At 54.0% G+C, this 15,516-nt stretch overlaps 6 protein-coding genes across 6 annotated transcripts; 5 read left to right on the plus strand and 1 right to left on the minus strand.

The window, feature by feature from the left end:
* Nucleotides 1–216: 216 nt before the first annotated feature.
* BZA70DRAFT_279078 (uncharacterized protein) lies at nt 217–2,982 on the plus strand. Its single transcript, XM_064912714.1, has 5 exons — nt 217–935; nt 1,003–1,215; nt 1,278–1,813; nt 1,875–2,099; nt 2,159–2,982. The coding sequence occupies exons 1-5, from the start codon at nt 603–605 to the stop codon at nt 2,949–2,951; spliced, it is 2,100 nt and encodes a 699-aa protein (XP_064768140.1). The 5' UTR covers nt 217–602; the 3' UTR covers nt 2,952–2,982.
* A 2,130-nt stretch (nt 2,983–5,112) lies between these two features.
* Nucleotides 5,113–6,306, plus strand: BZA70DRAFT_173604 (class I glutamine amidotransferase-like protein). Its single transcript, XM_064909878.1, has one exon. It carries the CDS (start codon nt 5,230–5,232, stop codon nt 5,917–5,919), a length of 690 nt encoding a protein of 229 aa, XP_064768141.1. The 5' UTR covers nt 5,113–5,229; the 3' UTR covers nt 5,920–6,306.
* Nucleotides 6,299–9,513, minus strand: BZA70DRAFT_306854 (uncharacterized protein; the record flags this gene model as incomplete). The annotated part of the gene is made up of 4 exons (XM_064914816.1): nt 9,138–9,513; nt 8,474–9,033; nt 7,494–8,410; nt 6,299–7,466 (listed from the first exon to the last, which is right to left on the minus strand). The coding sequence occupies exons 1-4, from the start codon at nt 9,280–9,282 to the stop codon at nt 6,299–6,301; spliced, it is 2,790 nt and encodes a 929-aa protein (XP_064768142.1). The 5' UTR covers nt 9,283–9,513.
* A 740-nt stretch (nt 9,514–10,253) lies between these two features.
* BZA70DRAFT_295588 (auxin efflux carrier) lies at nt 10,254–12,203 on the plus strand. Its single transcript, XM_064914492.1, has 2 exons — nt 10,254–10,609; nt 10,673–12,203. The coding sequence occupies exons 1-2, from the start codon at nt 10,421–10,423 to the stop codon at nt 12,002–12,004; spliced, it is 1,521 nt and encodes a 506-aa protein (XP_064768143.1). The 5' UTR covers nt 10,254–10,420; the 3' UTR covers nt 12,005–12,203.
* A 201-nt stretch (nt 12,204–12,404) lies between these two features.
* BZA70DRAFT_279084 (Metallo-dependent phosphatase-like protein) lies at nt 12,405–14,147 on the plus strand. Its single transcript, XM_064912715.1, has 4 exons — nt 12,405–12,813; nt 12,904–13,027; nt 13,113–13,203; nt 13,287–14,147. The coding sequence occupies exons 1-4, from the start codon at nt 12,797–12,799 to the stop codon at nt 13,973–13,975; spliced, it is 921 nt and encodes a 306-aa protein (XP_064768144.1). The 5' UTR covers nt 12,405–12,796; the 3' UTR covers nt 13,976–14,147.
* On the plus strand, nt 14,111–15,356 carry BZA70DRAFT_279087 (ELO family). The gene has a single exon (XM_064912716.1). It carries the CDS (start codon nt 14,506–14,508, stop codon nt 15,328–15,330), a length of 825 nt encoding a protein of 274 aa, XP_064768145.1. The 5' UTR covers nt 14,111–14,505; the 3' UTR covers nt 15,331–15,356.
* Nucleotides 15,357–15,516: the final 160 nt, after the last annotated feature.

Raw genomic sequence — 15,516 nt, forward strand, 5'->3', positions numbered from 1 at the left:
TATGCAGTGCAAGATCAGGAAGAGCGCCGACGAGAGGACGGGCCGCTGAGAAGTAAAGCAAGATCAGAACCAGATTATAATCCTCAAGATACTTGACGGAATCAGACGGGCATTTCTGGGATGGTTCGGGTTGGAAGAGAAGGTGACGAAGACTCCGAGAGAAGGCTGGGCTCAGAGGTGGCAACAAATAGAATGGCGCGAGCGTTTGGGCGAAGAAAGGGCGCACGTGATGTTGCTGACTGCAAGCAGAGGTGCTTGTACTTTGGTGACGTCACCGCATTTACACGAATCGGCCCTTGGCCCTGACTGATAGACGCGACGAGGAACTGATTGTCAACCGTTTTGCCTAAAGCAGATGTTCAGCTTGCGTAAGAGAACGGAGATAAAAAGATGATGTACGCAAGCTTCTGCAGACTGCTGGATTTTTCTATATATCTACAGCCTCTCGTCGAGACTCAATTGGAAAGCTGCTGGACTCATTGACTGCCTAATAAGTACTGTGTTTAGGTACTTGCGCAATCTACCTGCTTACGACTACTTACGATCGTGATCAGCAATTTCCCCGCAACAGGTCTCCAACTGAGAAATAAATCGGCCTGAGTATGTCTTTAGCTACAGATCAGAGCAGCCAGCGGCGAGTCTCAATTGAGAGCCAAGATGCAGAATCCTCGAGCTCGACCGTGCAAACCTCGTCCATACCTGACAGCAACAGCGCGAAGAGCTCAGCGACAACAGCCAGCCTGACTGCGGAGGACGATGTGCCTCCATCTGCTGTCCGGTATGGTCCTGGCGCTGTGAAGTACGAAGGACGACTTCATGCGCTTGTCTCTGAAGAGGCCAAGTTACTGCAGTTTGAGAGCTGTCCGCGCGAGCGACCCCATGTTCATGGTGTACCAAGTGAGACCTTGTGGATGCTTCTGCGGCGATTTAGCAAGGTACCACTATCAGTATTCTAATGATAGGCATACAGGAGAATCTTACTGATCTGTCTTTGTACTATAGCAAATCCAGCACGTGAAGGTGACCAACGAACGCCCACCTGGCGGTCTTGATCTCAACATTGCCTCTTATGAGGAGTACACGGCTCCAGATAAGCTGCGAATGACGGTCGAGCGATTATACATGACTGTTATAATCGGAATGCTGGGAGCCGTGAAGCATATTGCCAGAATCAGATCATGGAATGAGACTGTGCGCACGTCGCTGTTTTGTTTGGTACAGGCTCATCTATCGTTTTCGACTCCCCTGGAACTATAAGACTGCTAACAGGTATATAGGCGTACACCATAGCATGGATTTATGATTGTGTTTTCTCTCTATTTCTATGGGTCTCGATAATCCTCATTGTCGTCCCCAAATCGCGAAGGATCCTATTCCCGCCTGCGCCCATTTCGCTTGTAAACGCGCGAACCGGCACCGCGCAAAAACCTCCATCGGGCGGAGTAGGCAGCACCGACAGTGCCTCTGGCGGTTCCGAAAACATGAAGGGCGAGGCGGTTGAGATCGAGGCTCATGACTTTGTCTCCAGCATGGCTGCTGTCGCGGTACGCAGCGCGTTGGGGAGACAGAACAATACAAACTCGGAGGACAACGAGGGCGCTTCGAAGAGTTTGAATCCGGCAGAGAAGACGATGGATCCGGTTGCGCTGGCGGCAAAGTCGATGAACGAGGAGCCTACTTATGTGCATGGAAATCAGTCGCCTACCGCAAAGACAGAAATAAACAAGCCAATGGAGGACGCGGTGTGGGCGGCGCTGAGACCGATTATGCACATCGTTTCAAATATTTCGGATGGTTGGGAGAGAGTGGGAAAGTAAGCACACCCATATCAAATTCCTGTCATCACCACCTTCACTGACTTTTCTATTATCCAGTGCGCTGTCACCTGTTCGACCGTTTGACACATGGCCTCGAAACAGGTTTGGTTTATTTCTCGCAGGTTTTGGATGCAGCTGCCTGTTCATAACTCCCTACATGGTCACAAAGGTCAGCTCTTTTGTTTTTGGGTTTGCCATGTTTGGAGATCCTATCATCCAACGCATGCTGGCGTACATGAACGAGACGTTTACTCACTGGCTGGAGGCTATTGAGCCACGAAAGTACGTATTACACAATCACTACGAGAATATAGTGGATAAACCTAATATTCGCGATTTAGCACGGTATTCTACGGAGTTCCTACAAATGCGCAACTGTCACTCGTCCTTCTGCGCGAAGCGGAAAAACGTCGCCGCGTACTTCCTGCATACCTAGAAATGGACGAACGCGCAGAAAAGTCCGCAGGCGAGAAAGACGCCACGATTGCCGAAGAAGGCAAGAACCTAGCCGGCTCAGATGAAGAAGTCGTCAACGCAGTCAATAACGAAAACGCACCCGAAAGCGTAGCCGCGGAAACGCTCAAGCCTGCGCAGGGAAGCAAGCGGCGGAAATTCTTGTCCGTGGCGAGGAAAGCGGCCAAGTTCTCGGTCTCGACTATGATTGCGGTAGATCAAGTCCGCGCAAAAGTCGGCCGGAGCGAGACTTCGCGCGCGCGACTCGGCGCGCTGTCTGGAGAATCCGATGCGTCGCTGCGGACGCCGGTGAAGAGCAGCGCGCGGTTCAACGGCAAGCGCGGGTACTTCTTTGTTTTTGCGCCCGAGGGAAGGACGCATGAGCGGGATGTTTGCTGCGGGTTTGTGTCGGAGATGCTATGGCGGAACTCGAGAGAGACGGACGTCGAGTTTGCGTTCTCGATCTCTGATATCGTTGAGCTGAGGAAAGTGGGCGGACTGGGGTGGAAGACTGAGATGATTGCAGGGTGGGCACTACAGAGGAGCGTTAAAGATGGATTGTCTATTACGTTGGATTACGACGGGGTTAAGCGGGAGTATGTGATAAATGCTGTCGAGGACCGGGATGTGATTTTCAATCGGCTGCTCTCAATGGGGCCGCAGACTTGGGAGGCGTGGTAAACAGAGTGAATATACAATATATTATCCAACAACATACTGACCGTATTCCTTTAACAACATTAAATAGCAACCGGGAGCCCTTCAATACTTTCAACAAACTACCGTTAACGGCAGTTATTACGAAACGGCCGGCACGTCAGGTGCGTGTTTACTTTCGTCCAGATCAAGAAACCCCAATATACCAAGACACGCGCCCGCCCACTTCAACGCTCCCGCCTTGTTCTCCTCTCTTACTCCTTCTCTCATCTCCACTTCCTTCAATATTCCTTCCCACCATTTACCTGTCTCATCTATTTCCCAGCAATAGAGAGACTACGATACCCCGCCCGCCTCAGCAATTCTCGGGCCTGTTTTTTTGTTTCTTGTTTGATTTGTGCGAAGCTAATGCTTCTTAACCGCCCTAAGCAGTCCCGCCCAGACTCATTCGGCCTGGACGGGACTACTTGGGGATCTAACGTAGAATAGGTCTCCCCCGGACCCGCAGGACGACCGGCCACCTCTCGTCTTTGCGAGTGGCCGACCGATGTAGTTTGGGATCTCTCTAAACCACGGCACAAATCGTGAGTACAGTCCCTCAGTCGCTCAGAGCTCTCAACTAACAGCAAACAAACAGGCGCAAGGGTCCTCTACCGCGCACCCTGCTGCAACACGTTCTTCAAGAACGTCGAGCAACCTACGACCGCGGATGTCGCTAGGTGAAGAAGTCAGTCACCTCTAGGGGCCACCACCCAGCTCCTGAGCCGGGTGGGAAAGTGCACCCAGCTCTCGAGCTACGTGGGAAGGACACGTTCTGGTGGCACCGCAGCTGCCCTAGTAGCCTGACACCCTTCCACAACGCGCAGATACCGAGTGAGCATCTACATGCTCAGGGAGTCATTCCCGTGCCGGCTCGGGACTCTGCGCGACCGCCCGTTCTGCGCCAGGATCATGGAGTTGGGCGCAGGAGTTGGTCAGGGCGGTCGATCTGATTAGATTCTTCTTTAGCCAGGTTGCTCATTCGGATTTAAAACGTCTACGTTGTCGCGTCTCTGGCACGCTGTCGCGCATGAATTCAGATTCAGGCGGCGGTCGAGGAGAGTCCGCGCGACCAACCGTCTAGTCGGGGGGTTACAGCCCTTCAACAGGACGAGCGGATCATGCGACAACATTGACAAAACCATCAATACGGAGGTAGGTCATGAACTGCCTTTGGGATGAAGTCGGGTCTTAGTGGGTATGGCGACACCGAGAGAGTCGCAGAGTCCCACATAACTCTTGAGCAGCAATGTTCAAGAGTATGCGTAACGCATTCTTCCCGATCCTGGCACCCAGCGGCCCCGTGCGCGCTTGTTCTGTTTTCTGTCTATCTGTCTATGCTGTTTCTGTCATAGGTGGAGAAGGCGGGGTTGCTGTATTTTCAGCGATCACAGAAGAGCGCGCGCGGGGCAGTTCCGTATTGTAAAACCAAGAAAGAAAAAAAAAACACCATACTCTCGGAGACTTGTAACGCAGTACATAGGTAGATTGAACATACAGACAGACGGACAGGCAGGAGGAACTGGAGAGTGATCAAGACCGAGCAAGGCTCGAGCTCAGATCTCTATCTCCCTCGCGTTTAGATGCGGCGGAACTTCCCGCGATAGCAAGGAACAGCAAGCGGACACTGTATTTACTCACAATTCCCACGTCGCGTGCTTAGAGAATAGTAGACAGAAACTGGTACCTTAGTGGTATCTCTAGACTGACTCTGGAAGTTAAAGAAAAGCAGTGTCGAGAACAAGACAAGGTGTATATCCCAAGACGGCCCAGCGACGCGACGCAACGCGTTCTAGCCCGACACCCGCATTTCATCTTCCACACCCATATTGACGCAACCAGCCATCTCCGAAAGCAAAAAAAACAGCAACCACGATGCTAAATAATTACTCGCGCAGGAGTCCGGGTCTGCGGAAATGGAGCGTATCGCGTGGACTTGCGAAGCGGCTTGGCGCTGGAAATTGCTCGGGATGGGAGGAGAGGACAAGGACGGGAGATGGATGTGCATTGCTGTTTTGCGCAAGATATTGGATACAGTTGAGAAGGTGAAAGAGGTGAGCTGTAATTACTCTTCATAACACTCCACTGGATCCGCTGCGCGACAGATATCGGAGAAGGTCTTAAATGAGTAGTGCGCTGATATTGAATCCGAGCAAATTACACCCTCTTTGACTCATCTTCAACAACCCTCAAACCCGTATAAATTCAGCACCCTCCATCGCGAGCGCACAGCACCGCATTCCTCATACTCCACACAGCAGCAATGACATCCCCACTCTCAATTGGCCTGCTCCTTTTCCCCAAGCTCACACAACTCGACCTAACAGGCCCGTACGAAGTCTTCGCCCGCGCCCCCGGCGCGACCGTGCATCTGATTGCAAAGAGCCTCGATCCCGTCGCCGCCGACCGCGGGCTACAAATCGTGCCGACGACAACATACGCGTCATGCCCGGCCCTGGACGTGATCTGCGTCCCCGGCGGACCGGGCCAGATCGGCCTGATGGACGACGACGAGACGCTCGATTTCCTCCGCAAAGTGGCCGCCGACGCGAAACTCATCACTTCAGTCTGCACGGGCTCGCTCGTCCTCGGCGCCGCGGGTTTGCTGCGCGGATACAAGGCCACATCGCACTGGTCCTCGCTCGACCAACTTTCTCTCCTCGGCGCGACGCCCGTGCAGGAGCGCGTCGTGCGCGACCGCAACCGGATCACGGGCGCGGGCGTCACCTCCGGCATCGACTTTGCGCTCAACGTCGTCGCGGACCTGTACGGCCGCGAGGTCGCAGAGGACGTGCAGTTCCAGCTAGAGTATGATCCGCATCCACCGTTCGACGCGGGCTCGGTCAAGCAGGTCTCGCCTGAGTTTTACGAGAATGCAAAAGCGCATATCAGTGGGTTCATTGCGAGACGGTTAGGCGCGACCGAGCGGGCAGCCGCGAAGCTCTCAAATTAGCTATCGATGCACAAAGACAGTGGGGAAGTAGCATTTTGGTTAGAATGTTAGAATAAAAAAGGCACTTAACGAAAACAAGCAGACTAAACAAAAAATAATTCCCTCTTATACATGTATTCCTCCTCCTCCTGTTCTGCTTCGTCTTCATCTCGCATCTTTTCGTCCCCGCTCGCACTTCCAATATCTTCGTTAAAAAGACTTTTTTAAGTAATCACAAGAAGTTTTAAAAAGGAAAAAGAAAAAGAAAGGACATGGATCGTAGTAACAAACAAAAAGTCAAACAAAAAAAGTAGATTTGGATAAGGACACACACGCACAAACATACAAATACAATTTATTCTCCGTGTGTAAACACTACTTAGCATCGACAAGCAGATGCTCACTTATCTGCCTTCTTGCTCTCGTCTTTCTTCTCACTTTCAGCTTCTTTCGTCGCAGCAGCTTCAGGTTCAGCCGACCCCTTCTTCGCGGTCGCGCTCTCGATCTTCTTCTCGGAGACTTCTGGTGTTTTCTCCTTCGTCGTTTCCTTCGCGGCAGCAGCAGCAGGAGGAGTACTCTCCTTCGCAGCGACCGCAACGGAAGCCGGAGCATCTTTCATCTCCTCGTCTTTAACTTCGCCAGCCTCGACTTCAGCAGGCTTGTCCTCCATCTCCACGTCGCCATCCTTCTCGGCCGGGGCAGTTCCCTTGGAGGCAGTGGCCGGAGCCGGAGCGCTCGCGGGAGTCTCCTCTTCGTCTTCTTCGTCGTAGTCTTCGTCCTCGTCAACCTTGCGCTGGGGAACCTCGTCAATCACCTTCTCGACAGCCGGGGTCGAGGCAGGCGCGGGCGCAGCAGGCTTAGGCGAGCTCACAGCCGGCGTAGTCGCGGGACTAGCAGCAGCCGACACAGTAGTAGCCGAAGCCGAGGGTGCAGGGCTTGCTGCTTTCTCCTTCGGCGACTCCTTGATAGCTTCCGCCGCGGGCTTCTTCTTGGCCGCAGCATTTTCGGCATCCGACGGACCAGTCACGCTCGACAGCCAGCTAGACTTTGCAGGCGCGGCAGGAGCGGGTGTAGACTCGGACGCTGGCGCAGGGGTGACCGAGGCCGACGAAGACGCTGAAGCGATAGGCGGCGCCGCGAGCGCGGCTGAGGCAAGTGATGACAGATTCGCAGAGATCGAAGGCAGGGCAGCAGGCTCCGACGTCGCTGGCGCGTCAACCTTGGGAAGATCGATCTTGGCCGCGTCCTCGGTCGGCTTTGTCTGCATAGACGGCAGCGAGGGGGTATCACCCGACGCTGACTCTGACGCAGCCGGAGCGGACACGGGAGGAAGTTGACCATTTTCCGAGTCGTAGATGGACGACAGAGCAGGGATCTTGACGTCCCCGGCAGGAGTGGCCGCGGGCGAGCGCTTGGACTCTTCTGTGGCTTGCTTTTTGCTCTCGGAGCCCTGGTCGTCTTCCCATTCGCGATGACGTTTGGTGGACGCGTTGAGGAGCGAGGCCACGTTGCTTGACGAAGAAGCCGCGGAAGGCTGCTCGGCTGCGGCAGCGGCGGCCTCGGGGGGTCTGTAGGACAAAGGAGGAGGCTGGTACTGCGGCATTGCTGCGGAGGCCTGCTCGGGAGCAGACGAAACAGCAGGTGGAGGGAGATGCTGCGGCTGCTGCTGCTGGAGCGGTGCAGGTGGCTGCTGTTGTTGCTGCTGCTGCTGGCCCGGGTGGGAGTATTGGTTGAGGGCGGGAGACTGCTGAGGCTGAGGCTGCTGCTGGCCGAGCATACCAGGCTGCTGGCCGAGAGGAGCACCAGGAGCCATGCCAGAACGAGCAGGGCCTGCAAGTCCAGGAGGGCCTGCAGGAGGTTGCGTCTGGCCGTTCATGTTTGTGTTCCAGCGAGGAGTAGGAGGGCCGGACGGAGCAGTCTGGTACGCCTGAGGGTCGTGTGGGCGAGGGGCTGGAGGCTGGCCAGGCTGCTGAGCACCGTTCTGGGCCTGCGCCTGCGGGTTGCGCAGCTGTTCGAGACGCGCTTGAATATGTGTGTTCTTCGGATCGAGCTCGGCAGCGCGCTGGTAGGCGTCGAGAGCGTCCGAGAGCTGGTTGTTGCAGGACTCGTAGAGGGTACCGAGATCGTACCATACTTCGGAGATGTACGGATTGAGGCGGATGGCACGCGAGTAGGCGTCCAAGGCGTCGCGGTACTGGTTGATTTGGTAATACAAAACACCAATGGAGCACCAGAAAGTCGGGTTTCTGCCTTCGCGGTAGACGGCCTGCTGGTAAGCCTCGTAGGCTTTGTTGTATTTCTGCTGGGTCATGTAGCAACGACCAAGCAAATACCAGGACTGAGCGTCTTGACCGTCTGCCTCGAGAGACTTGGTGAGGTAGGTGATGGCCAGATCCTGGTTGGCGAACGAGGAGTTTTGTTGGTGGTAGAGCCAGCCGAGCTGCTGGAGAACCTTTGCGTGATGAGGATCTTCGAGCAGGACTCTTTCGTACGCCTCCTTTGCTGCTTTGTACTACAGTAGAGATTGTTAGTGGGAGGAGAAAAAAGAGAGTGTCAGAAATGTGGATCTACGTACATCCTTGCGCTGCTCGTAGACATGACCGATCTGGAACCAGATGTCGATTTCGGTAAGGGGTCGAGGAGGGTTGTGGAGGATGTACTTGAAGCACTGGAGCGAGAGATCATGCTTCTGCTGCTGCTTGTATATGATACCGAGGCGGAAGTAGATTTCGTTTGCCTTGTCGAAGGAGGGATCCATGGCCATGACCTGGGTGAAAGCCTCTTCGGCATACTCGAGCGATCCGTAGCGGTCGTAGAGGATGCCGATTCCGTACCAAAGCTTGGGTTCTTTGGGGTCACGCAGATGGTAGAGGGCTTGCTGGTAGGCGGAGTAGGCCTTTTGCAAGTCGTCCATCATGAGGTAGCAGTGGCCGAGGGCGCCCCAGGTCTCGCCGGAGTCCTGCGAGAAGGAGAGGATAGACTGGTAGTACTCGATGGCACGGCCAAACTGCTCTTTCTGACGGAGGATGTTTGCGATCGCGGACATGGCGGGTATTGAGTAGGGGTTATGGCGGAGGACGGCTTCGTAAGCGTGGATGGCACGATCGTGGTCGCCCATCATATCGGCGATGTTGCCTATAGATGGAAAGAAGGGTGGAGGTTAGGATAAGGAGCGAAAACGAAGGAGGGACGGAAAAGGGAAAAAAGGTGACGGGAAGTGTGAAGGGATTGAAACGTACCGATTGAGAGCCATGCCTGCTCGTTGATGGCCTGGAGCTTGACGTAGGCGGCGACGGGAGGAGCAGCGCCATTCTGGGTCTGCTGCTGCTGGACGACGGTAGGAGGGCCAGAGGCGGGCTGCTGAAGGATTTGAGGAGGCGGCATGGCAGGAGGGTTGATGGGGGTCTGCAGGGCCACGGGGAGGGAGGAAAGAAGAGGAAGAAGAAAAGAAGAGAAGAAAAAGAAAAGAAGAAGAAGAGGCAGAGAAGAGAGGAAAAGAGGCAGGTGGGGAGCGGGAAGAGGAACAGAAGGCGGCGGGGAAGGAGAAGAAGGCAGGCGAGAAACAGCCGAGTGGTTGGAAAGGACGAGACGCAGCACAAAACCCTTGCCCGAGATTTAAGCGATCACGCGCTAGCCGCATTCGGCAGTGCTGCCCTGGATCGGGGGAGGGAGATGAGGAGAGAGAGAGGGAGGGGGAGGCAAAGAGTAAAGGAGAAGTGAGTTGAGTAAGTGGCTGTGATAGAAGTAAGAGCAACAGCACAACTACTCACTAAAAACAGACCATCACCAACCTCAGCAAAAGCGGCCGGGAAAAGGAGGGCGATGGGCTGGGTGGGTCCGGATGGTGCGGCTCAGCGGACGAGCGTACGTCACGTCAGTCGGCGCCGGGCGATCCTGGCGCTGGTCGGGCGGGTTTTGACTTGTTTTATTGTTTGTTTCGGTCGGAAGAGATAACAATTGCAGTTAATTCAACGCTTATCTTTTCCTTCTTCTTCTTCTTTATTGATTGCATTTAACGACCTGTTCTGGTCTCGGCGTTCTTCCGCACCGCAGACTTGGCCTGCAATTCCGATTAGATCTTTATTGCTGCGCCTCAGAGCCGGTCTCAGCTTTTAGTCATCCTGAGCTGAGCTGAGCTGAGCTGAGTCGGGTGGGAGTCGGAGTCAGAGTCAGTCTGAGAGCCATAACAGTTCTAGCATCTGCTGTCTATTCTGCATCTATTCCTTCTATCTGCTATAATATCACATCTTCCAAGCTACAATATTCCCTATCTACTTATTGTCAACTCAATAATCACCGCAAATCACCACTAATGACCGCACCGCCCTGGCCGACCACGTGCATCCGGTTCCAGGGTTCGGGCATCTTTACCTTCCTCGCCACAGGTCCGCTTTACATCATCTTCTGCCATCTTTCGTCCATCTGCCCAGGATCAGCTCCCGTATTATATCTGGCCTCCGCCTCCTCCTCTTCTCCCTCTTCCTCTTCCTCTCCTCCTCTCCTACCTACTTCTCTCCTCTGAATGGCCGGCCACAATCACCCCTCCTACGCTACCCTCGCCTTCCTCACCTTCCAAGCCGTCATCCAAGTCGTCTGTGTCTGCGTCCTCGGTGTCTGGGCTGCCCACGCCCGCCTCCTCAACCCCTCCCTGCAAAAGCACATCTCCCAGCTCAACGTCCAGATCTTCACCCCATGTCTGATCTTCGTCAAGGTATCTACTTCTCTGCTTATCAACTCTTCCTCCTGATCTACCGCTAACCCCGGATCCCCCCAGCTCGCCTCCGCAATCACCGGTGACAAACTTCTCGATCTCGCCATCATCCCCGTCCTCTTCCTCCTCACCACCGGCGTCTCCTTCCTCTCCGGCTACATCCTAGGCCGAATAAACGGCTTCACTCGCCGCGAATGCAACTTCGTCATCGCAATGGCCGTCTTTGGCAACTCAAACTCCCTCCCCGTATCGCTCACTATCGCGCTCGCGCAAACCCTGCCCGCTCTGCGCTGGCTCCCCGACGATACTTCCGCGAACGTCGCCTCAAGAGGTATCCTCTACCTCCTCATCTTCCAGCAGCTAGGCCAGATGCTGCGCTGGTCCTGGGGATACAACACCCTTCTCGCCAAAGATCCCGATGCGATCTCGGAGCCGGTCTCGTCACGATCGTCGACGATCATGCACGGTGACGACGATGCCAATGACCAAACCGGCGGAATATCCCTCGACTCGACCTCTGACGAGTACGTACGCGAAGCTGCCATGTACATCTCGCACAACGCTACGCCGGACGACTCGACAGAGTCGATCGCGCTCAGCAGTAAGCCTCTCTTCCCGCACGACTACGCTCTCGGATCGAGCGGAGCCGATTACTCAGAGTCCGGCCAGGGTCAGACTATGTTTTACCGATCAGAAGCCTACGATTCCACTGGATCCCGCGGCGGACTGCATCTGCCTACGTTCAACCGCTCGTTCAGTAACTCGGAAGCTGTGGATCGGCTGCACCGGCTCGCACAGGTGCCGGCGGTGAAGATGACGCTCAAGATCCTAACCAAGCTCAACTCGTACATGAACCCTCCTCTCTGGGCCATGCTTTCTGGTCTCATGGTCGCCACCATCCGTCCACTGCAGGTTCTCATTTTCGAGAGCCCAGACGGATTCATCGCAAACACATTCACTGCCGCAGTCACGCAAACCTCCGAAGTCGCCGTTCCCTTGATCCTCGTCGTTCTTGGCGGTAACCTCTACCCCGACGACAGTCTCGCGGCCCCATCCCCCAGCTTCAAGCGCATCGTCACCGCCTCGCTGATTGCAAGAATGCTCCTCCCCGCTGTTGTGCTGTTGCCCGTTCTAGCGCTGGTCGCCAAGTTCGTGCACGTCTCGATCGTCGACGACCCGATCTTCATCGTCGTCCTGTTTTTGCTCACGACCGCCCCGCCCGCCATCCAGCTCAGTCAGATCTGCCAGCTGAACGAGATCTTTGAGCGCGAGATGAGCGCGATTCTGTTTTGGGGGTACGTCGTCTTGACGCTGCCGATTACGATGGTCATGGTCGTTATGAGTCTCGAGGTATTGGAATGGGGTGGCCGGTTACCTGTCGCGCCGTCTGCCTAGTCTTTTGCATTTCTTGTTTCTGTTTTCTGTGGTTTCGTACAAGTTATGAGGTTTTCCAGTTTTGTTCAATGTATACACTTTTGTTTGTTTCATCTTTGTCCGGGTTTGCAAGTTTGGGTTCTTAGTACATACATATACACGCATTGTTACTCTGTCGTCTTTGAGCTATACAATATATACACACCATCTCAACACTGCCATCAACCTGCGCCCAGCAACCAGGTACACATCTGAAATAAAAAAGTATGACGCAATAATTACATAATCACAAACCTTGATTACTCAAGCGGCCTCATCGCGCGCGTGCTCCTCATCGATAAACACACCGCACAGTAGTCAGAGTTCACCGCCGCGCGTCTGCGAGAACAAGGAAAACGAGCAGCCAACGAGGACAGGAGAGTAGTGCATTGCGTAGCACTTTAGGGAGCTAGAAAGAGAAGAGATAAAACTGCAGAATATATTTGCGGACTAAGAGAGAGAGAGAGAGAGAGAGAGACAGAACTTGGGACAGTGCAATTTTTTTATTTGAGGTTGCTTGCTGTTCTGCTGGCTTTTGATTGAGGATCTTTTCGAGTGAGAGATAAAAAGGATCTGGGAATATCAAAGTGCTTTGTGCTTGTTTTATTTGGTATCAGATTGCCTGATATCGTGGTGGTTTGATCGGTTGTCTGGAAACGCCGCGGGAAGAAACAGCACAAACGAGTTTGAGGCGACAAAGCGACAAGCCCACGCATATACAGAATTCAGAGAGATTTGCGGAATTCTCTGGATACGAATTCGGAAAACCTCGCCATGAGTGATCTCGACAGGTACGTCGCCACATCTTCCTTTCTTTCGAACTTCCTTTCTTTTCAAACCTCTGATTTGCTCCTGATCAACTCTAACTGATTGTTTGGCAGAGCAATTGAATTGCTGAAAGACTGCAAGATAGTACCGGAGGAGCAGGTGCGGGACATTTGTTTGCGAGCGCAGGAGCTGCTGATTGAGGAGCGGAATATTGAGGTTGTTGATACGCCTGTTACGGTATGTTTTTGCGTTGCTATTATTATCCCTCGATGAGGGAGTGCGTTGATCATTGCCTGAGAGACTAATGCTAATGGGTGTGTAGATTTGTGGGGATATTCATGGACAGTTTCATGATCTGATAACGTTGTTTGAACATGGTGGACAGTGTCCCGACACAAATTATCTGTTTCTAGGTAAGTCGATACAGCCAGAGATTTATCATCATCATCTTCTTCTGATGGAGCTGCAGTCTATACTGATGAGCTAACATACGCAGGCGACTTTGTCGACCGAGGGTTCTACTCTCTCGAATCATTTCTGCTTCTGCTATGCCTAAAAGTACGGTACCCCGACCGAATAACGCTGATCCGCGGCAACCACGAATCCCGCCAGATCACGACCGTGTACGGATTCTACGACGAGTGTATTCGCAAGTACGGCTCCGCGAACGTGTGGCGGTCGTGCTGCGACGTGTTTGATTACCTCGCGCTCGGCGCGCTCGTCGGCGGCTCCGGAGGCGTGTTTTGCGTGCACGGCGGGCTGAGTCCGGCGGTCGACAAGCTCGATCAGATAAGGCTGATTGATCGGAAACAAGAGGTGCCGCATGAGGGCGCGATGTGCGACTTGCTCTGGTCGGATCCAGATGATATCGAGGGCTGGGGCGTGTCGCCGCGAGGGGCGGGCTACTTATTCGGCGGCGACAAGGTGAAGGAGTTCAACCACGAGAACGACATTTCGCTGATTGCGCGCGCGCACCAGCTGGTGATGGAAGGCTACAAGGAGATGTTTGACGGGGAGATTGTGACGGTGTGGAGCGCGCCGAATTACTGCTACCGGTGCGGGAACGTTGCCGCGATTCTGACGATTGACGACGGGCTGGGGCGGACGTATGAGATCTTTGAGGCGGCGCCGCAGGAGTCGAAGGGGATGCCTGCGAAGAAACCCGCTGCGGATTACTTTTTGTGAATGAATGCTCTGTTTTTGGCTGGCGTTTCTTTGGTTGTATTATTGTTGATATAGTAATGGCTGCTGTGTTTGTTGTTGATATAGTAATGAAATGCTTCTGTATTGTTGTCATAATGCCGGTGTCTGCAGTTAAGAGCCAAACCTTGTTTCTTCCGAGCCAACCTTAAACCGAATTTCAGTTCTCATTTCTTGGGCGCCCACTATTTTTGATCCGGGCCTCGTCTTTGTCTTCCTCTCTCCTCACCGCTGCACCTCTGATCCTCAATCGTTGCTTGCTTCTTCTTTCTTTACAAAAGCAACACTATCTCGAAATGACCTCTGCATCGCGCGGAAACTCGACGGCGGCTATGCTCTCGTCGCCGCCGCACATCATCTTTAAGTTCCCGGTGGGAATCGACATGCCGGATGGTCCGCCAGGTAGGTGTTTGCGGTGCTTTTGAGCGTGAAATGGGGGGATATGGAAGGGCAAGACTGACGATGAGTTTGTAATTCTAGCCGGATCTCTGTTTGCCGACTCGTTCTACTGGTCAATGGACCTGCGCGTGCCGGTGACGATAGCAACTGTCTACGCAACCTGCGTGCACATTGCAAACAAGTCTCGCGGGCCCGGCACTCCTCCCGCGCGATTCGCGCGCACGCAACTGTTCAAGTGGTTGGTTATTGCGCATAACTTGTTCCTCTGCCTGTACTCAGCCTGGACCTGTCTTGGCATGTCGTCGTCGATCGTCGGCACGCTTATCGACAGCTTTCGCGCGCAGCAGCGGTCGTCGTCGGGAGTCTGGCGCGGGCTGTGCTCGGTCAACGAGGGCATCTGGGCGCGCGGGCTGAGCTACTACGGGTTTTTGTTTTACCTGTCCAAGTTCTACGAGGTGCTCGACACGGTGATTATTCTCGCCAAGGGCAAGCGGTCGTCCGTGCTGCAGACCTACCACCACGCGGGCGCGATGCTGTCGATGTGGGCCGGCATCCGCTTCGCGTCGCCGCCGATCTGGATCTTTGTCGTCTTCAACTCGCTGATCCACACGCTCATGTACCTTTACTACACGCTCACGGGGCTCAACATCCGCGCGCCCAAGGCGGTCAAGCGCGCGCTCACGACCGCGCAGATCTGCCAGTTTGTGTTTGGCGGCAGTCTTGCGTTCGCGCACCTGTTTGTGTACTACTTTGATCCGAGCATCAGCGGCTACACGAGCTGTCTGACCAACTCGGGCCAGACGTTTGCGCTGTTCTTCATCCTGCTGTATCTTGCGCCGTTGACGTATTTGTTTGTCGGGTTTTGGATCGAGAGTTATGTGCTCGGGAAGCCGAAGGGGAAGGCGGTGGAGAAGGAGAAGGCGGTGAAGAGCGTTGAATGATCGTTGTTGTTGTTGTTGTTGTTGTTGTTGTTGTTGTTGTTGTTGTTGCTAGAAGCAGAGCAGTTTTGAATAGCGATAGAAATGATATAAGTGACTACTTACTACTTACTACTTGCTGCTTGCTACTTGCTACTTACTACTTACTACTTACTACTTGACTTGCTACTTGACTACTCGACTGAGGAG

The sequence above is a fragment of the Myxozyma melibiosi genome (assembly GCF_037950935.1).
Source record: "Myxozyma melibiosi strain Phaff 52-87 chromosome Unknown BZA70scaffold_6, whole genome shotgun sequence".
NCBI classification, from domain to species: Eukaryota; Fungi; Ascomycota; class Lipomycetes; order Lipomycetales; family Lipomycetaceae; genus Myxozyma; species Myxozyma melibiosi.